This window comes from Schistocerca gregaria, chromosome 2 (assembly GCF_023897955.1).
Source record: "Schistocerca gregaria isolate iqSchGreg1 chromosome 2, iqSchGreg1.2, whole genome shotgun sequence".
Classification (NCBI taxonomy): domain Eukaryota; kingdom Metazoa; phylum Arthropoda; class Insecta; order Orthoptera; family Acrididae; genus Schistocerca; species Schistocerca gregaria.
The window spans coordinates 230,761,193-230,784,041 of NC_064921.1; the positions used below are offsets into that span (position 1 = coordinate 230,761,193).

The 22,849-nt window shown below is 40.1% G+C and overlaps 1 protein-coding gene across 2 annotated transcripts in view; it reads right to left on the minus strand.

The window, feature by feature from the left end:
- Positions 1–7,415: 7,415 nt before the first annotated feature.
- The window catches only part of LOC126336751 (mitochondrial import inner membrane translocase subunit TIM14), a 42,846-nt gene continuing 27,412 nt past the window's right edge, over positions 7,416–22,849 (minus strand). Inside the window, exons 1-4 of one of the 2 annotated variants that reach the window (XM_050000753.1) lie at positions 19,130–19,242; positions 18,068–18,199; positions 11,690–11,800; positions 7,416–7,966 (exon numbers count right to left, since the gene is read on the minus strand). In XM_050000753.1, coding sequence (XP_049856710.1) covers positions 7,856–7,966; positions 11,690–11,800; positions 18,068–18,199; positions 19,130–19,144 — 369 coding nt within the window. In that variant the 5' untranslated portion in view covers positions 19,145–19,242 and the 3' untranslated portion in view covers positions 7,416–7,855. Of the gene's footprint in view, positions 7,967–11,689; positions 11,801–18,067; positions 18,200–19,129; positions 19,243–22,849 lie in introns of those variants that run through there. The other variant, XM_050000754.1, reaches the window with a different exon arrangement.

The following is a 22,849-nucleotide window of genomic DNA, read 5'->3' on the forward strand; positions in this document are numbered from 1 at the left end:
GTCTAGTAGACTATGTGTGGTGTAGAAGTAGCCCATTATGATAAACTGTAATGTAAGAAGTAGGATGGCATGCCTGACAGTGCAGTAACATAGTAACATAGTATTCTTCGTCTTCTGGGATGTTCAGTATTAAATAATCTTGTTTTGAAATTGCTGGAGAAGGGGGTCTCTGTAGTTGGTAGATCTCTACAGGTGAACAGGGTGACCCTAACTCTGACATCACGCGTGTGTGTGTGTGTGTGTGTGTGTTTTTCCTTTGCCATTCCCGTGGCACACCCGACGTGTTTTAGTGCGGCCCTTGGCTTTTCCTATAGCACTAAGGACGTGGTGACGCGTACCGTGCCACAGGCCTTTCAACCCCTAGGGACGAGTTTAGGCGCACTGAGTCACACCTACCTGTGCACGACGGACGTGTAAACACACCGAGCTGTCTTTCTGCCCTGCTCTTCCAGCAACTGCTCAGTGGTCTGACTGTATAGTTCGAGAGTGTGTTTATGTTTTTTGCTGTGTTCGCTCTTTGGAGAATTCAACTTCACTTCCTGTGTTTTCACCAGTTTTCTTGTTTCCTACAGGAGAAATGTCACATCGCCATTGTTGCCCAGATAGCAGTGATGAGCCTTCAACAGAATCTCGAAGCTATAGTCCTCAGCCCTTTAAATCAGAGGGCAGAGCAAGAATTACAGTCAGCCGTTCCTCAGAATCTGACGAATCAGAAAGTGACAGTGAAATGTTTGACTGGAAAGAAACCGATTTTCAGCTGTTAAGCCATTACTTTGATGACTCGAGTTCAGGACACAAATGTCAACAAGATACTGACCCAAGTATTCTTTCATTTTTTGTGATATTTATGTCTGAAGAACTGTTGCAATTTATTGCAGACGAAACAAATCGTTTTTACATTTACACCAGAATCTGTGAATTCTCGACTGCCAAAGGGGAAAGGCACTGGATTTGAGGAAATGTATTGTTTTGTTGCTATTTGCCTTCTAATTGTGCAAGGTAAGAAGTTAAGTGATTATTGGTCCAGAGATACACTTTTGAACACAGCAGTTTTCAGCAAAATTAAGTTTGGAGACCATTTTTGTCTACATCTGAGAATGTTACACTTCAGTGATAAATCTGTGAGTACTGGAGGTGACAGTCTATTTAAAATTAGGATAATGGCTGACAAGATTTGTAAGACGTTTCATAATTCATGTTGCCCACACCACAAGCTATGTATAGATGAAAGTGTCTTGCTGTTCAAAGGATGATTATCTTTTAAGCAATTTATTACAACCAAGTGAAGTAGATTGGAAATAAAGACATTAGTACAGTGTGACAGTCAGAGCAGGTATATTTTGGATTCCACAATTTAGGAATAAGTGGTGATGCAGTGGCAACTCTTAAGGGACTGTATTTGGAACAGGACCATATTCTACATGTCGATAATTGCTACTCCAGCCCGAACCTGTTCCTTTGGCTTCATAACCATGGAACAGCCATATTTGACACTGCTCGTAAGAATAAGCGCAACGTGCCAAAACTGCAGAAGAAATTAAAACAAGGAGAGACTGAGTTTAAGTCCACTGACAAGATCCTTGACATCAAGTGGTTCAATAAGAGACAGATGTGCATGTTGACCACAAGTCACACAAAACAAATGGTTGAAACAGAGAATACTGAAACAAATACTGGCAAAAAAATAAAGAAACTGCAATGTATTGTAGATTATAATTCGAGTATGGGTGCAATTGACCGTTGTGACATGTTACTGAGCTCAGTGGGATGAATGAGTAAGACTGCGAAATGGTACAATTCTGGATTTGTGCATTCTAAATGCTCATGCTCTCCACTGGCCAATAACAGGGCGAAAAATGGCACTCGCAGAGTTTTACCTTTCTCTTGTAAGTGAGATTGTAGAAAAATATGCTATAGAACGAAAGAAAGCTGGCAGGGGAAGGTGCTATGATGATGAAAATCCTCTGTGATTCACAGGGGACATTTTCCAGCTGTTATTGTGAGTGAACATTTGCAGAAAAGTACGCTAATGTGCAGATGCAAAGTTTGCATCAAACTGAAAGTGCGCCAGGAAACTAGATACCAATTCAAAACTTGCAACATTCCATTATGTTTGAGACTTATCATACAAAGAAGTATTACTAATCATTGAGAACTAAATCTGAGAAAATGAATTACAAATAAAAAAGGGCAAAAAAAACATAAATCTATTTTTAACTTTGCCAGTGCCGGTCCAAAGCCCTGATCAAAAAGGAGGATGGAAAATAGCTGCAACAGGTGTAAAATTAATTTAAACAATGCCTGACTTCTTCATATGTACCAGTTTGCTGGCATATGAACGGACTTTGTGACGGGGATGGCGCAATATCTGTACTGTGGCAAATGTAATTACGCCGAGTACACTGTGCCAGTAAAACAAAACCCATATATTAATCTACAACTCTGTTTTCAGTGCAATTTTTCTTGCTACTTTGCCCCTCTTGTTAGCCAGTTTTGGAATTTAAGCTCACTGTTGTGGGGAGGGTTGGGGGGCTTAAATTTGGTTGTTCGAATGAGACTGGCTTTAAAGCATTAAGAGAAAACAGTATTTGTAAAAGAAGTATCATCTTTTCATAAAAATCAACCTCTTCATGACTAATTTGTCGAATATTGGAAAATAGTGGAATAAAATTTTTTGTCCATACCAGTCTACTCCAAATATCATTTTTATCATGTGTTCACTGTAATAGATATGCGAATCCAAAGTTTACATTGTTTCCTGGCCTGATTTTCGCGCCTAACTTTCGTTCCAATTATACAGCTTGGAATGTTTTATAGAACATACTTTAACAAAATCAGAATGAAAATACTGCATTTCTGACATTTTTACAAAATCTTCAATTTTGCACTTAACTAATTCAGTACTGGAAAGTGCTAAGGAACTGAAACTTTATATTTAAGGGAATTGTGTTGTTAGGTTACTACATTCCAAGTTTAACATTCATTGTGGCATTAGTCCAGGAGATGCAAAAAGCCAAACTTAGAAATTTTTTCGGGCTGCCTTTTTTTTTTTTTTTTTTTGCTGATTTTTTACCTACACTGTTCTAGCTCAATATGGCTCGTAAAATTCTTTTCATTATTATTCTTAAGAGAACACATAAAGTTGTACAAGATGGACAAATTTGATTTCTTTACAAAAACTATTGCCCCAGATACTACAGCTTAAATCGCCTAAAATTCCCGCTGGCTCTGCTCGAGTCATAATCAGCCCAAAAGTATTCAAGCACAGGGCAGGTTGGACAGTGTGGGCTGCTCTGGTCTCGGCGGGAGCTCCAAGAGACAGACAGGCACTCAGTGCAGGTAGCCAGATTAAGCTACAGGCCGCGGCGCCTCAGTGCACCAAGCAGGTTGAGCGCCTGCAGCAGTCAAAGGGTTAAGGGCCTTTGATTCACCATCGTGGCTTGGAAGTAGTCTGGGGTCAGACAGTCACTGACTAGTTCAAAACTGCTTCATCGAGGGTTTCTTACCATCTTGCTGTTGGTGCTATAGGATTGGCGATTTTGAGGGGGAACTGTCGAAGGGAGTATTTTGGGCCTGCTGGGGCAGGCGTGTAATGGGAAATGTGTGCTCCTTGGCAGTTAAGAAACTTTGGTTTCTCTTGAAACTTGTTGCACTTGGTGAAGTCCTGAATGCTGCTACACATTAACAAGTTTGGTTTGTACTGGTGCAACTTTCTGCTCTGTGCTCAAAGCTCAAGCATTTAGTGCATTGGGCAGGTTGAGAGGTAGGTGGGGATTCATTTTGTATAGGTTGCCAGATGTGTGTATTCCATCAAGCAGAAGTCTGTCAGAGTCTTCTTTTGAATAGGTTACAAGTTTCATCTTAATCATTGGAGCACTTTTTTGTTTTGCCACGAGGACTCATACCGTGATGACATTTTTTTAAAGCAATTCGAGCATCTCATTTACCCTACAGCTTACATCGATTCTTTGGTGACAACTCATAAACTGGTCCTGCTTGGTTTGGGAGAGGCTCGGGGGTGGGGATTTTTTTGTTTCTGTAACTGTGATGGTGGTCACTTTTGGTTCTCAAGATCTTTTGAATGTGTACCGACTCGCTTTACCAGTTGGTTTTGAACAGTGCCAATCCCCTGTTCCCTTTTAGTAGATGGAGGGTTTAAATGTGGAGTTCCATCTATAAGTGAGTTCAATTGCTTGGACTTGCCTGTGTGTTTGTGTTGGTCTATGTCCTTGGGTGTATTTTCTATGCCATTGGTAACAATGTCTCTGAAACCTCCCTGTGAAATTTTTGTTGATGTCACACTGCTGGAGTGTGAGCGTACTGAGATGTGACCTGGAGAATAGGAATCTTCTGAGCTCTGCTTCCTCCTGGAGAGCATAGGCTGGTGTTGTCTGTGATGTTTGAGATTGAGATCACTGGTGTGAAGTGTGGTATGTATGGTTGCACTCAGGAGATCAGAGTCACCCTCATATTCTTAATCAGGGGGTTCCACATGTGAAGGTATCAGTACCAGTAAGAACATTCAGTTTAATCTACTTGCAGGTGGTTGACAGAGTAGCACCAGCCCTGGTGCGGAAAAGACTTACGCCCCCGTGCTCCCACACCTTTTTTTGTGCTCTTGTTGCACTCTATAGTTTTTCCTGAGAAGTGCTGGTCCAGTAATTGTGATAAAACCATGTGCATGATTTTACTGTCCATTTTACACTGTAGTTTCTAACCAGTGAAAACAGACACTCATTCACAGGTTGGACAGCTGCCATTGGACGAGGGATTTTTTTTTTTTTTTTTTTTTTTTTTTTTTTTTTTTTTTTTTATGCTTGAACAGTCAACCTCCTGTGTTAACACAAAATGTGTGCTCATTATAGGAAAGGCTTATTTCTCTTTCAGGTCAATTATTCTAGCTCACAGAATGCAGTGTACAGCTGTTGGCTACAACAGCATTCCTTTTAGTAATAAAATCTCTGCCTTTCTTTCTTTTATTGCTAGTTTATGACTAAAGGCAAGTCTACATGCAATGATCTATCTGCACACATAACATCTGTGCAGACATTGTTGTGTGTGGACAGGAGATTTTCACAGATAAAAGGTACACAAACCTGGAAGTTGGAGTTTTGAGCAAAAGTGCTCTAGTGTGAGGGTGTCAACCATGTCTGTGCAGACAGATTGTAGCGTATGTATAAATCACTACAAATATGCAAAAATCACAACCACCCAGCTTTTTAATCAGTCTAGTGTTTCTTGCCTGTGTGCGCAGTGAATTTTAAAAAGGCAGATGCAGCTCAGTGTTCTAGAGTTTGCTGCTGAGTTTATTGAAAGGTATAGGAGTCATATGTATGAGCAAATTAAGAGAGAAAAATACAGAAGTTGATATAAGAAGGCAGCTGCTTATAATTCTTTAATAGAGAAATTACAAGTGGTTGACTCTAAGGCAAGCAGGGAAATAATAATAATAATAATAATAATAAAATCATTGCAAATCATAAAATCATTGCAGTCAGTTTACAGCAGAAGGCTAAGCAAAGTAATGAAATCTCTTCAATTTGGGGCCAGAGATGATGAAATATATAAGCCAGTTTTGTGTTATTTTGACAACCTCTGCTTTCAGGCAGGGAACTGGACATCATGACTCAGAAACAGCTAAACTACAGCTCACTGGCAAACCTCAAATTCAAACAAGTCTAAAACTGTGAAAATATTATCTCTAACTTGTCAGAATTTATATATTACAGAAATGAAGTACTTTATTTGCATTCATGAAATCCTTCTTCAGGACAGAGTAAACAGCTTCACACATGTTAAATATGATTTCACTAAATGCTTGCTTCGAAATTGCAGTAGAAAATTCTACATCTTTGTAGCTTCTTTCTGCTCCCAGGAATCTTAATGTAACTGTCAGCCGCTCAAATGGAGAACACAAGATACACCAGAATGTCTAAATAAATGAAATGAACTTTTACATTGCGAGATCATAGTCGCTAACTGCTGAAATTTCTTTTTTAGACTGACAGATGTTGCATGAACATGCCACACTTGCAGTGAATTATTGCATGCACAGATATATCATTGCACAGGGACGGGCCTTAAGGTGGAAGTGCTCACTTCTTCAAGAGTCAATCTTTCTGCTAACTTTCCTAAGACTTTTGCACTTATTCGTTAATAGGATAATTATAGTGGTCATATCAGAGACAATAAATAAGGGAAAAGATGTGGAAAGATGCAATTCCCCTATTTTCTGAACTTCTCGCACATATTTGTTTCATCCAAAAGACTCAATTTATGCACTGTCTGCCATTTAAGGTTTCAATTTTGCTGCAAAGAACTTGAATTCACAGATGGACAAGAATCAGACAACATATAAGATAGACAAGCAATAAAAGTAAATAATGTACTGTTAGGTAGATGGCACTTCTGTAGTCAGATACCAGTGGCACAAAGTTTGGTGCAGTAAGGTGAGAAATGGAGACTAAGCAAAAAGAAATGTAAAATAAAGGACAACAATTAATAAATACGTTGCAGCCATGAGAACTCAACCAAACTGAAATAAGTTTGGCAATTATGTCACCTGTTAACAAATATCACTCCTGATACAGGTTTCATTCTCAGTGTACTCATGTGATCAGCGAAGTTGTGCTCGATTTCTGTAGCTGTTGGCACAAAAGAGTGTGGTAGGGGGGTTGGGGGTTACAATTTTACAACTGTCAACATTACGAGCTTTAGAGATGGGTCTGTAATTTGAATTAAACAAAAATAGAGGATGAATCAGCCATGTACATCACTATAAACTGCATGGCATAGGGGTTTTTTTGTTTACTACTATCTGCATAAACAAGTCTAAATTGCAATTAATTGCTGATGGCGAGTGCAGGCAGCCATGAATACTTTTAAGAAGCTTTATTTTACTGCCAATGTCAGTTTTGGAGTATCATGCCCACCTTAAAATCTCTACATTTGTTTTACTGGCAGCATTAGAATGACCAGCAGGATGGCATTCGCTATTGTTCTCCATTCGAATATTTGAGCAGTTAGTGTCACTTTACACACTGTGTGGATACCTCGTAGAATATAGCAAAATACACTTATGTGATTAGAACTGAAAACACACAAAGTTAAGATGGCATGATAACCCAAAAAAGTCGTAACAGTAAAATAAAACTCCTTAACAGCATCTGTGAGTAGCTGCATTCTCCGTCAACACTACTTAATTGAATATAACTACAATGTTCAAAAAGATCAAGCACTGATACATTATTTCACAATTAATTGTCTGTCATCGCCGACAAATTTCCTGGGAATGGCATGTTGTTAGTTGAAAAATAACACTATAACTACAAAAGCTACTAATGAGTACATGTTTTTTACTGCAATCTTAAGAACAATATGACATCTGGAAATAATAGCACAAAATAAAATTCCTGTTTTAAAGAATTCACACTTTATTTATGCCGTTAAAATAAGTAAGGAGCTGTGTCTGTAAAGGACATTAAGTATCATCAAAGAAAGACAAATTTCAATACTTCAATAATTCATGATTTGGTACTAGCACAAGTTCTCTTCATGAAGATTTTTGACTATTAATCTTTGATAACATGTGTTGCAGACAAATAAAAAATTCCAAATTATGTCTATTATCTTTGAAAGGTATTATACAAAATTGCATTGTGATATGGTTATAAAAATGTAAAATTAGATCTCTTTCTATTTATATATACATCAATATCACACACCATAATTTATCTACATATATACAAGAAAGCATTTATATAAATAAAATAGAAATATGAAAGAAGTTGTGAGGCAGGATTTCACAGTTACTTAGGCAACTATAACATGTCCAAGAACAAAGACTAATCATTTTTTATGACTTTCCACTCTCTAGTAAATCTTTGGCTTCATTTATTTTAGCTGCTATAAGCGGAGAACCACCACGATCTGGATGATTTAAAGCCATAATTCTCTTGTGAGCTTCCTGAAAATAATAAGTCCAGAATTTTATTTTACACATCAATGAAGAGTGACAAAAGGAGTATTACATATGTGGTACACACACTTTATATGCAAGTACATAAAATACATATCAGTCCCAGTACTCAGTGTTCATAGCTTCAGGATCTTCTCATAATATTGGGCAATATGGTACATAATAATCCACTGTTACAAGAAATGTTATCCTCACACTACTACAGTCGCCTGGCTGTAGTCTGATGACACTCTCAACCATTACAGATCAATATATTAATGTAAAGTCCTTGATGGACTATAAATACACTCCCTATAAACATTATTATGAAGTATCCAGAACACATGCTGAGATGCCAACGTAACTTCGTACACATAAACACTCCATTATTGAGCATGTAAATTATTACAGTTGTGATTCTCTGTGATAGTAGAATGGCCAATAGAGCTTATTACAGTTGCTCATGTTTAGTGTTGTTACCATATATGGCAGTGTGTAAAAAGGGGGGGGGGTGAAAAGTGTCTGATGTTGAGTGATCACAGGAAGGGCAATGAGAAGTCTCATGCGTGGACGAGAATGCCACCTGTCAGTGTTTGAAAGGGGCCTCATCATGGGGCACCATGTAGCTGGCTGGTCAAATCATACAATATCCAGAGCTGTGGGGGATTCAGATGAGACAATTGTCCAATGTTGGACTGTATGTAATGTGAGGACAGGCACACTCGTAATCAAGGTTCTGGTCGACCATGTCTGATCACTACCTATTGCCATATTCTGCACACATGTTTCCTTCTATTGTTCACATGGTACCCCGCTTGTTTAAATTTTATTAGTTTCTCTTTTTCTTTACAATGAAAGAATTGTTTATCAAGTTCCACAAGTTCAAAACTGAATCTTTCTTTCTTCAATCATGAACTGCCAGACCTACCACAGTCACCCCTCAACAATTCCTAGGTAGGTGCTATTTTTGCGTTTTAAATTTACATATTTTAAAAAAAATATTGAAATAAATAATTAATGGAAAATCTCATATAAAGATGTGAAACAATTACTAACAAAGAGATAGAGGGGCTGGCCAGTACTTACCTCAGCTCAGTACAGCCGATAGAGACACAAAAAACAACCGAAAATTTAAGCTCCTAGCTTTCGGAATAAATGTTCCTTCATCAGGGAGGAGAGAGGGGAAAGAAAGGGAAGAAGGGAAAGTGGATTTAGTTACTCACAACCCAGGTTATGAAGCAACAGGGAAAGGAAAACAGGGAAGGTAGCAAGGATGGAGGCATGGTTGTCAGAGGGAAGCCAAAGATATTCTACTGCAGGTACTGTGCCAGCTTCAAGCCAAAGAGGATGCATACAGAAGTAAAGAGGTGTATAGTATAAAGACGTAGGATGGAAAGATGCATGAATGGCTAAAGAGGAAACGGAAAGAGGAGAAGACTGAAAAGTAAATGGGAGTGAGGTTGTTTAACGTAGGTTTAGTCCAGGGGGATGGCGGGATGAAAGGATGTGCTGGAGTGCAAGTTCCCATCTCCGCAGTTCAGAGGGACTGGTGTTGGGTGGGAGAAGCCAAATGGCACGTACAGTGTAGCAGGTTCCTAGGTCCCTAGAATTATGCTGGAAGGCATGCTCCGCTACTGGGTATTGGACATCTCCTAGGCGGACAGTTCGTCTGTGTCCGTTCATGCGCTCAGCCAGTTTAGTTGTTGTCATACCGATGTAAAAGGCTGTGCAGTACAGGCATGTCAGCTGATAAATGACATGTGTAGTCTCACACGTGGCCCTTCCTTGAATTGTGTATGTTTTCCTAGTAGCGGGGCTGGAGTAGGTGGTTGTGGGGGGATGCATGGGGCAGGTTTTGCAGCGGGGTCGGTTACAGGGGTAGGAACCGCTGGGTAGAGAAGGTAGTCTGGGAATATTGCAGGGTTTAACAAGGATGTTACGGAGGTTAGGGGGACGACGAAAGGCAACTCTGGGTGGTGTGGGGAGAATTTTGTCAAGGGATGATCTCATTTCAGGGGGTGACGAATCCCTCAACAATTACACCAATAACCTGACCAGTGCTTTCCTCTCCCGCAACTATCCTGCAGACCTTGTCCACAAACAAATCTCCCGAGCAATACATTCCTCCCCGTCCAACAACAATATTCCTAGCCTCAGACCACACAGAAGCATCCCCCTTGTCACCCAATATTATCCTGGCCTCGAATACATCAATAAATTACTCCGCCAGGGATATGACTTTCTCAAGTCAACCCCTGAAATGAGATCATCCCTTGACAAAATTCTCCCCACACCACCCAGAGTTGCCTTTCGTCGTCCCCCTAACCTCCGTAACATCCTTGTTAAACCCTGCAATATTCCCAGACTACCTTCTCTACCCAGCGGTTCCTACCCCTGTAACCGACCCCGCTGCAAAACCTGCCCCATGCATCCCCCCACAACCACCTACTCCAGCCCCGCTACTAGGAAAACATACACAATTCAAGGAAGGGCCACGTGTGAGACTACACATGTCATTTATCAGCTGACATGCCTGTACTGCACAGCCTTTTACATCGGTATGACAACAACTAAACTGGCTGAGCGCATGAACGGACACAGACGAACTGTCCGCCTAGGAGATGTCCAATACCCAGTAGCGGAGCATGCCTTCCAGCATAATTCTAGGGACCTAGGAACCTGCTACACTGTACGTGCCATTTGGCTTCTCCCACCCAACACCAGTCCCTCTGAACTGCGGAGATGGGAACTTGCACTCCAGCACATCCTTTCATCCCGCCATCCCCCTGGACTAAACCTACGTTAAACAACCTCACTCCCATTTACTTTTCAGTCTTCTCCTCTTTCCGTTTCCTCTTTAGCCATTCATGCATCTTTCCATCCTACGTCTTTATACTATACACCTCTTTACTTCTGTATGCATCCTCTTTGGCTTGAAGCTGGCACAGTACCTGCAGTAGAATATCTTTGGCTTCCCTCTGACAACCATGCCTCCATCCTTGCTACCTTCCCTGTTTTCCTTTCCCTGTTGCTTCATAACCTGGGTTGTGAGTAACTAAATCCACTTTCCCTTCTTCCCTTTCTTTCCCCTCTCTCCTCCCTGATGAAGGAACATTTATTCCGAAAGCTAGGAGCTTAAATTTTCGGTTGTTTTTTGTGTCTCTATCGGCTGTACTGAGCTGAGGTAAGTACTGGCCAGCCCCTCTATCTCTTTGTTAAAAAAAATATTGACACAGAAGATCAAGCATCTAGAGACTCATTAAGAGAGGTAGAAAACAACTTGAACAGTGATAATGTTTGCATTTTGTGAAGTAATAACAAAAAAAAGTAAGAAACGTACAATGATTTCCTCAAAAGAGGAGAAGCATGGTTACTGCAGCATCTTTCTGTAACATCAAGGTTGTTTAAGGTGGAATACCAACTGAGTTGCAAACAAAAAAATCGAGAGTACCAACATCAGTCATCTGCCAGTAACCTGAAGCTCTAGACTATTACAATCTCCATGTGAAAATTCAGATGTATGCAGACAAAGAACACATGTTAGCATGCATTACAATCAAAACTACTATATCTGGCAATGCCTTGCTGCTAAAATTCAACATTCTAGTGAGAGCATTCACATGCAAATATTTTAGTACTGTTCAGACTTTATTATAATATTATCAGTGCAGATGTGTGTAAATACCGTACTACTACTGCTTCACTTAAATTCTCTGATACTGTCCTACCAACCTTTATCTTTAGCTTGCTTGCATTTGGTGATACTCCTAGAATGAGAGCAGCTTCTCTTCTTGTCATTTTTGGATCAAAGCCACCTTTATAATATTTACTGTTAGCAAAGGTCTGAAAAAGAAAGTTGAAGGTTGATTACACACACACACATTACAGTTACTTTCTACAAACATATTCATATACAAAACCTAAATGTTAAACACAAAAATAAAAGGTGAAAATGTGAATGTAAACTACTCCTGCATAAAGTGTTGTTGAAAAGCTATCAGGTTTCCAGCCAGGATGTACTGCTGAAGCTTTACCAGAAAAAAAAGTAAGAAAAACATTGAAATAACATGAAATTTCAATGCTCTCACAAAATGGAAACTTGAAAGTCAATATTAACTAAAAGTTACATGTTTTAGGAGATATTTCAAAAGCCACTGTCAAGGCTTGAAACAGTGTTAGCCCACAAGGCACAGCAGAGATTTTAGTGCATTCAAAAGCATGGTTCAGTTGTTTTTGTTTAAATTTATAGCCACGATACAGGCAAAACAATATTTTATAGTGCTTAACTGTTTTATTTGAACCACTACAGTGTATTTTATTTTTCTCCTATGTAACCTGCATTTTTGTGCTACTACGAGGAAACTGTGGCGAGAAGCAACTAAGAAATGAGTGGAACAACTCAGATGTCAGAGATACTGTTGCTCAGCTACTTGTGTACTCTACATCTACATCACTACTCTGTGATTCACACTGAAGTACTTGCAGAGGGTTCATCGAATGACTTTCGTACTATTTCTCTACTGTTCTGCTCTGGAACAGCAGGTGGGGCAGAAAAAAAAAGACTCTTAAATCTCTCAAAACACACAAACAAATTTCAAGCTTTTGCAACCCAAGGTTGCTTCATCAAGAAAGAGGGAAGGGGAGGGAAAGACGAAAGGATGTGGGTTTTAAGGGAGAGGGTGAGGAGTCATTCCAATCTCGGGAGCGGAAAGACTTACCTTAGGGGGAAAAAAAGGACAGGTATACACTCGCACACACACACATATCCATTCGCACATATACAGACAAAGGCAGACATATGTAAACGCAAAGAAGTTGGGCAGAGATGTCAGTCGAAATGGAAGAACAGAGGCAAAGATGTTGTTGAATGACAAGTGATGTAGCAGGAGTGGCAACTTGAAATTAGCGGAGGTTGAGGCCTGGTGGGTAACGGAAGAGAGAATATATTGAAGGGCAAGTTCCCATATCCGGATTTCTGATAGGTTGGTGTCAGTGAGAAGTATCCAGATAATCCGGACGGTGTAACACTGGGCCTTCAACCCATTACATGTAGTCTCCCATCCTTCATCAAAGACACCAACCACTTTCTCGAATGCCTGGAATCCTTACCCAATCTGTTATCCCCAGAAACCAACCTTGTAACCATTGATGCCACTTCCTTATACACAAATATCCCGCACGTCCGGGGCCTCACTGCAATGGAGCACTTCCTTTCACGCTGATCACCTGCTACCCTACCTAAAACCTCTTTCCTCATTACCTTAGCCAGCTTCATCCTAACTCACAACTTCTTCACTTTTGAAGGCCAGACATGCCAACAATTAAAGGGAACAGCCATGGGTACTAGGATGGCCCCCTTGTACGCCAACCTATTTATGGGTCGCTTAGAGGAAGCCTTCTTGATTACCCATGCCTGCCAACCCAAAGTTTTGTACAGATTTATTGATGACATCTTCATGATATGGACTCACAGTGAAGAACTCCAGAATTTCCTCACCAACTTCAACTCCTTTGGTTCCATCAGATTCACCTGGTCCTACTCCAAATCTCATGCCACTTTCCTCGACTTTGACCTTCATCTATCCAATGGCCAGCTTCACACATCCGTCCACATCAAACCCACCAACAAGCAACAGTACCTCCATTATGACAGCTGCCACCCATTCCATATCAAACGGTCCCTTCCCTACAGCTTAGGTCCCTCATCCCCTCAAACCCAAAACCTCCCACAGAAGAACCCCAAAAGTGTCCCACTTGTGACAGGATACTTTCCGGGACTGGATCAGACTCTGAATGTGGCTCTCCATCAGGGATACGACTATCAAATCCTGTCCTGAAATGAGATCCATCCTTCATGAAATCCTCCCCACTCCACCAAGAGTGTCTTTCTGCCATCCACCTAACCTTCATAACCTCTCGGTTCATCCCTATGAAATCCCCAAACCACCTTCCCTACCTTCTCGCTCCTACCCTTGGTGTAAAACGTGTAAAACGTGTTCCATGCTACCTCCCACCACCACCTACTCCAGTCCTGTAACCCGGAAGGTGTACACGATCAAAGGCAGAGCCACATGTGAAAGCACCCACGTGATTTACCAATTGACATGCCTACACTGTGAAGCGTCCTATGTGGGAATGACCAGCAACAAACTGTCCATTCGCATGAACGGACACGAGCAGACAGTGTTTGTTGGTAATGAGGATCACCCTGCGGCTAAACATGCCTTGGTGCACGGCCAGCACATCTTGGCACAGTGTTACACCGTCCGGGTTATCTGGATACTTCCCACTGACACCAAACTATCAGAACTCCAGAGATGGGAACTTTCCCTTCAATATATTCTCTCTTCCCATTACCCACCAGGCCTAATTTCAAGTTGCCGCCCCTGGTACATCACTTGTCATTCAACAACATCTTTGCCTCTGTACTTCCGCTTCGACAGACATCTATGCTCAACCTCTTTGCCTTTACATATGTCTGCCTGTGTCTGTATATGTCCAAATGGATATATATATATGTGTGTGGATATATATATATGTGTGTGTGGATATATATATGTGTGTGTGTGTGTGTGTGTGTGTGTGTGTGTGTGTGTGTGTGTGTGTGCACGCGCTCGCGCGAGCAAGCGAGTGTATACCTGTCCTTTTTTCCCCCTAAGGTAAGTCTTTCCGCTTCCGGGATTGGAATGACTCCTTACCCTCTCCCTTAAAACCCACATCCTTTTGTCTTTCCCTCTTTTCTGATGAAGCAACCGTGGGTTGTGAAAGCTTGAATTTTGTGTGTGTGTGTTTGTATTTGTTATGTGTCTATCAACATACCAACACTTTCGTTTGGTATGTTACATCACCTTTGTTTATATAAAAGAGCCGCATACCTCCAAAAGTCCCGTGAAATTCACCATCTTCAATAATTGTCTAACTATATTATAGCAAATAAAAAGCAATGTCATGAAGAAAATAATTTAATGTGTGATGTTTTGATTTTCAGTCCTAAGAAAGCTTGATGCAGCTCTCCACACTAGGCTATAATGTGCAAGCTTATTCCTCTCTGCATAGCTACTGCAGCCTGCGTACTTTACTTGAATGTTGGTCTCGTTCTACAGTCTTTAACCATCATACTGCCCTCTATTTCCAAACTGATGATTCTTTAAGGCATCAGGGTGTATCTTATCAATCGGACCCTTGCTTTTCTACATATAATGCAAATACCCCCAGAAAAGATATTCTAATACTAAAATATAAATTCAACACAGGCAAAACTATTTTTTTCTAAGATGATGATGATGATGATGATGATGATGATGATGATGATGATACACTGGAAGTTCTGGCTGAGAATTACGAATTATTTAGGAATAAAGGAGACAACTCACTAAAAGGCAGAAGCACTGCGTATTCTGTAGGAATGCAAACAAAAGGTACAGAGCTTGACTAGCTTTTGGAATGCACTTCCTTTTTCAAGCTTGTAGGAACACACACACACACACACACACACACACACACACACACACACACACACCTGTTTCCCTACACAGTGCTCAGTCGACTGCCAGATCTTTCCTGATCCACAGTGAGTGCACTGGTGTGAGGTGGGATGGGGTGGGGAGAAGGATGGAGAGAGGTGGCATACAGGCAGGGGGTTGGGGGAGGGGGGGGGGGGAGTCATTTGGCAGCTCGTGGGAGAGTCAGGAGCCATCTGTGGGCTAGCTGGGGGCGTAGGTAGAAGGGCAAGTGGCAGACGACTGGGCACGCCATACTGTGGTTTCTGTAATATTTGTATATAACTTTTTGCAATCTGTATTTTATCCTTGGCACCTTCAGAATTTCAGAGTGTATTCCAGTCAACACTGTCAAAAGTTTTCTTTAAATCTACAAACACTATAAATGCCTGTTTGCTTTTCTTCAATCCATCTTCTAAGATAAGATGTAGTGTCAGTGTTCAAATCCAGGCACCTGCTGGCAGAATAATGTGTTCTTGAAACATACTATATGTAAAAATGTTTTGGTGTTTTTCAAGATGCTCAAAAGGGCAGCTTAAGAAGACTTGAAATAGACATTTAATTATGAAATGACAGCTTGCAGAGCTAAGCCTTCACCACAGATTAGGTGATAAAGTGTTTCCATAAAAAAGATTGAGACAAGTCAGCACTGCCTCACTTGTTCCTACATTTTTGCAAAATCCAAACTGATCTTCGCCAAGACTGGCTTCCACTAGTCTTTCCATTTTTCTGTAAATAATCCCAGTAAGTACTCACATGTGTTGGTACCTGCTTTCTTTGAAATAGTAATTATTATATTCTTTTTTAAGGCTGAGAGTATTTCACTTGTTTCGTGTATCTTGCATACCAGGTGGAATAGTTCTGTCATGGTTGGCTCTCCCAACAATCTCAATGGTTTTGGGGTAATGTCATCTACTACAAGTGTTGTCTGCGACTTCATATACAATGGTAAGAAGAGGTGTGCTACAGAGTGGTGTGGCAACTGTTGTTGAAGGGAAGCTGGACATGTGCAGAAATTATCACCAAACAAACAGAAGATTTATTTAACTTTTTTTTTCTCCAAAGAATGAAGACTCAATACAAATGATCCAACAAGAAATAGGGTCCACCTATCGGTGTCAACTAGGATGAGGATTTCTGCACTACAGCACGAACTATGGTGTCGAGAGAGAGGCTCCAAGTGCATGTGGGCTGAGCCACTGCTGCCGGCCCTCCTATATTGCGGCAACAGAAGGCACTCAAGGTACCAAGCCACTAGTCATGACTCAGCGGGTGTGCTCCATCGCGTCCGCCAGATCCCGCATGACTGCTATCGGCATCTCATGGAAGCTTGCAATTCTGTTGTTATGAAGCCCTTGGGATGGTGTCAATACATGATACCAAACATGGGCCTTATTTCGACTTAGGTCTTTTATGCTTTATTAAGTTATTCTTGCAGTATCTTATCTCCCATCTCATCATCATCTACTTCCTCTTCTCTTTCTATGATATTGTCTTCTAGATTGCTTCCCTTATATAGACTCTCTACATATTCTTTCCAGCATTACTTCCTTTGCTTAGTACAGGCTTGCCATGTGAGCCGTTAATATTTGTACAGTTGTCCTTTAAATTTCCCTTTGGCAGCATCTATCTTTCTAAAGGTCAAAGAATGCTTTTACAGCCTTGGATTTCTTGTCTAGCTATTCCTGATTTGCCATTTTCCATTTCATTTTCTAGAAGTACGTATTTTGCGTACATCATTTGCTACATACCTGACATGTACAGAGAATCTGTGATGTTTACTACATTTTAATTTCAATGTGATCCAAAGTGAAAAAACAACACTAGTTTTACTATTCCTTGTTGTGGATAAAGAATTTATATTCAACTCTAATGCCTTTATGAAAAAAAATCTAAAGTTAAACACTGGAGAATGCAGTGAATGACAAGCAACTTAATTTCATGAACTTAAAAAGAGATCAAGCCCAACTCTGAATCACTGTATGGACTCTGGGAATTTTAATGACGTGTGAGAACCATTACCATATTCCATACCCAGAATAAATGTGTGAAATAGCTAATGTAGTAATCTGTTGTGTATAGTTTACCTCGAATTTCAAGGTAAGAAGAAGCAGTAGTCTTGCACCACACTTAAGGTGTGCTTGACACATGGTCCTGAATTTTCTATTACACGATCAAATCTTTATTTCGTCATCTTCTTTCTGACTTCAGGTTCTTGGAAACAATTTCTCTTTTTACAACAAACGATAATCACCCTTTTTTCAGGTTACCTGTTACAGAATATCCTAACATTTCTAACAAACCCAAAACTTGATCGAAAAATTTTCATGACAGAGAATAACTATGGGGCACATTAGACCTTTTACTTTCAAGGCACAATTCAATCAACTAAACATTTCAAGCACATCCCAATACTCAACACAAATTTCTACATAGGTAGTACATTCAAACTTCATATGATCCCTCCAGAAGGCAATCTCATACTCGCATGCTACGCCTGAACAAACACAGCACTCACAGCTTTATGAAACTACCACAGTATTTGAAGAAGCTGAACATCCGTCTTACAAACAAAGATAATGTAGATGGCAATTAAAATAGTATGACTTACAGATTCCATTGTTGGAAATGACTTCAGTGCTTCATTAACTTTCTTCGTCATTCCTGGCATAGTCCTCAACAAGTGACGTCCAAGAAAACCTACAGCAGCTGCTCCAAGGCCCACAACAATAACGGTGGAAGCCTGTAAAACAGATGCATTAAGCTGCTAGTTTATTTTACTTAAAAGTGTTTTACATCATCACCATTTGACATTGCACACTTATGTCTAAAAGAGTGTAGCTTTCTGGATAAGTACAAGCAACAAATTCCAAGGTCCAGATTCAATACTCAGTTGGTCTTAGGCTATTTTTAAGCTGAATACAAAGTTTCCAACCCAAATCTGTTAACAGATCTACCCTAGTGCAGAATGGAAATAATAAACAACTGTCCAGAAATTATACTCCGTACTGTGACAGAAGAGTAACTAGTAAATTCAGAGCACAAAAGGGACAGTGAAAATGGGGTTTAAAATACTATAGGTTCAGTGACAGTGAATATGCAACAAAACATGAATATTTTTACAGTGAAAAGAACAGTATACTGTTTTTGACATTTTATGTCAGCCAAGACATAGTCAGACTACCCCACTGCTATCATATTGACACACATGGTGCAACCCACGTATTACCTTCTTCACAGAGCATTTAAATTTTTGTGAAACACTTAACAACAAACTACAGAACAGCGTAGTCTGTGTGTGAGCAGCAGCAGCAGCAGTACTAGTTGTAACTTATTCATTCAAGGATCATTTTACAATGACACAGGATCTGTTAACTAAATACAAGGAAAACTTAAGTCACATATAGTCATATGATTACACACATGTGTTTAATGATGAGAGGACAGGTGGCTAGATGTAGCCTTGTTGGAAGTATCATCCTGTCATGTGGCTGATGTCATATGTTTTGGCAAGGACTCTTTTTTTTTTTTTTTTTTTTTTTTTTTTTCACCATCAATAATGTGCTTGAAGTACCTATTGTAACACTAGCAGTCACAGGTTTTTTATGGGTTATAGAAGAGCATCCTGGTACACTCAAATCTACTCTACATGTAAGAACAGTGTAATACTCACCAGCTTTTCAATCATTGTTGTTTTCAGTTGCTATTCTTAAGCAAAACTGAAGCGAAATTCACAAGAACACAACATAACCTGCTTGTTGTGTGCATGTTTGTGGCCATCTCTTAGGCAGCTATTTGGTGGGGGCAGTTAACATGAGATTTTTAGCACTCAAATTAGCGGACTGCATGCATGATTCCCCTACCCCCTTTTCTTCTGAAAGAGGCGCTTGCTAATGGGTGATGTGGAAAGTAGGCAGTGAAGTGCTAAATTTCTCACAGCTACAGCTACCACTAAACAACTGACATCAAGCATGTCACATATAGTAACTTGATCCTCATCCACAAATGAATAGAAAAACAGCAACTAAAAAATAAAAATTATAAAAACTGAAATCCCCTGGTGATAGCTGAAGCAACCACACGATATAAATATGAGAAAATTAAACAGAAAATCAACTATAAAAACAATAGTTGCATCTATTAGGAACAACATGCTAATGTTTTTATTTTAAGTACTGGTGGTGGTGATTATACAATAGTGATATAATAAAATAATTATAGTAAACCACCTTGAAGTTAAAGTATTAGTGGTTTTTTCCATCTTGGTGCTCTTCAGTAACAGGGAAAAATATCACTTCATGTATGGAAAAGCAGGAAAAAAGATTATGTGGTTCACCTAAAATGGTTAGAATGCAGCAAATTTTGCTCAGCAGCTACCTGTAAACAAAACTGCAAAAGATCTCATTCTTACTGGGTTTAGGTTTGTAACAGTTTTCTCAAATATTTATCATCCCATACTTTGTAAAACAATGGAGCTACTAGGAGGAGTGTAAGCTGTTTTTAAGACCATATTCCCAGGGAAAGTCCAATCCATACCATACCAGAGTTCCATCTATTCCAAATGGAGTCCACCAGAAGAACACCATAGGCAATAAAACAACACTTAAAGAGTGTGCACTCCACTGCTTCCATCAGTGCTGGTTAACCAGCCATGGGACAGCTTATATGCCAGAGTCCGGCACGATTCAATCTGAGGTTCTAGATCATCTGAGCAGTGGCACCAGCTACTCTGCTTCCATGATAACATTGGGTGGAGGCACTACACAGTATAACACTTTCTTTGTTTCGTTGACTTTTTTTTATTTCTCTCAATGAGTCTCTTCTATTCTCCCAGACATTTTCTTTTCTCTTCTGCTATCATAGTTTTTAATTCCTTTTTTAGGGGTCTATATTCTTCTGTAACTCCCAGAAAGTTTTGTTTTTCTTTCCTATCATTTTCTTTGTTTCAACAATGGTATCTTCTTCCATGTCTTCTTATTTATCACTGCATACATTTATCTTCTGCTTCTATCATCACACTTCTGAACTGGTGCCATTCCTTCCCCCTTGTCAAGATAGCTATCAATGTTTCCTGCTATTCATTTCTGCTCCTTTATCTTTCAGCTACCATACTTTTATTTTAATTTCGTATTTTCTTCGTTCCCTGTTCTCACCAGGAGCCAGTGCAGCCTCTGACAGCATTCACTTGATATCTCTACCACTCCCCTTTAATCTACACTGGTGAGCAAAAGTTAAGGACAAAAGGAACTATCAGACAGTATGTCAGTGTCAAGTAACAAAGCTTGATAAAACCTGGACCATACATAGAAAGAACTGCCACAGCACAACACCAAAGGTAACTGAAAGAAATACACAGCAAGACAAACAGGAATGACATATTCAAAGACAAAAATTACACTGCAGTCACTTAGAAATTACAACATGCGCTACATGGTTCTTAATAGAGTGTGTGATCACAATGGACAGCAACGCATGCTCTGCAACATGCTCATATGCTGGCCACAAAAGGAAGTCTTGGGATAGTGCATTTCAATTCCTCCACCAGCACAGTTGGCAACTGCCGGATAGTCATGCATGTGAACGTGCTGCAATATTTCTCCTCCACACAACCCACATATGCTTAATGGGATTTACTTTGGCGAATGAGCAGGCCAGTTCATTTAACAAATATCCTCTAGTTCCAAGGACTCTTCCACGTGTGCTGTTCAGTGGGGTCGCACATAGTCATCCATAAAACTGAGTTTGGGCCAAATACACCTCTAGTAAGATGCACGTGGGGAATAAGTATAGTGTCACAATAATTTTGACCAGTTGAGTGCACTTTGTTAAAACATTTGGAGGTCAGTATGCCCTTGCATCATTATGCCTCCCCACAACATAACACATGGACCACCAAAACAATCCTGTTCAACAATGCTGGATGTGGTGAAAGGTCAGAACACATAATGCACCCAGGAACATCGATGAACATGATTGTTTTGGTGATTCAGATGTTATAGTGTAGGGAGGCATAATGTTGCACAGGTGTGCTGACCACCAAGTCTTCGAACACAGTGCACTCACCATTCCATATTACTGTGACACTGTACCCCTTCCTCATGTGTGTTGTGTTTCAGTGGTACATTCGGCCCTGAATTCATTTTTATCAATGGCAATGCACGACTGCAGCAAACTGCACAGATGAAGTAGCCCCTGGAATGAGACGATATTCAAGGACTGGACTGGCCTGCCCATTCCCGCAACTAAATCCCATTGAGCATGTGTGGGATGCATTGGGGAGACACATACACATGTACCAATGACCACCTAGCAGTTATCAATCACACTTGTTAAGGTATGGAATGCCTTACCACAAGAGTTTCTTACCAATCTCAAGGGCAGCATGGGATCATATTGCTGAGTACGCATTGCCATCAGTGTCAATCATACTCCCAATTAAGAAACATATACTGTCATTTGTAATGTCCAGAAGACCATCACGGTGAATTCAGTCTAACTATTGTCTCTGAATAAGTGTCACTTCTATTCATCTCATTGTTTATTTCTTTCAAGTACTATCTGTACCACACTGCATGAACTCTGCACATGTATGGTCCAAATTTCATCGAGCTATGTTACCTGGCAGCACTGACACACCATGCAAAAGTCAATTTTGTCCTTAAGTTTCAGACACAAGTGTACCACTGATGAGCACATACCCAACAACAGATCTACTTATCCAGTCACCATCATGTTATGGGTGGTCTTTAACCAGAAGCTGACAAATCAGGTATCTATTTCATTATGTCATTTTATTAACTCCTTTCCCTCCTCATTTTTACTTCCAAACCATGGGTCCCCAATGCCTTGTCATACCTCTGCCTCTTTGTGCCAGTATGTGCATTTACATTTTTCATAATTATTATTTTGTCAGCCTAGGTGTTTTCCTACTTCTTCCACCATTTTTTTCCTTACTTTTTTTTTCTTCTAAGACACATCTGGACTGTGGGGGCTTACACATGCATTACATCTAAGTTTCTACTTTTTGTTGTGCTCATTACTTACAAAATCCCCTTTTATTCGCCACTTAGTCAATTTATGAAACCCCTTCAACATTACTTCATTCTCTGATAATGGCTGTGAAGATTGCAACAATCTGCAATGTGAAAGAGGCCATGAGATCAGCAATACACCTCACAGTGCGGATCAACAAACCTATCTATTCGTGTTGGTTCACACAGAAGTGTCACCATGCAGAAAGATAGCAGTTCTCCAGTATTCACATTTAGCAGAAATCAAGAAGACTGGTACAGCAACTGAGTTGCTATCTGCAGGTACTGTCATAACAACATTAAAGCTGTACAACTGTGGTGTGAAAGGCAATGTGAAACCACCACAATTCTTTACCTAGTAC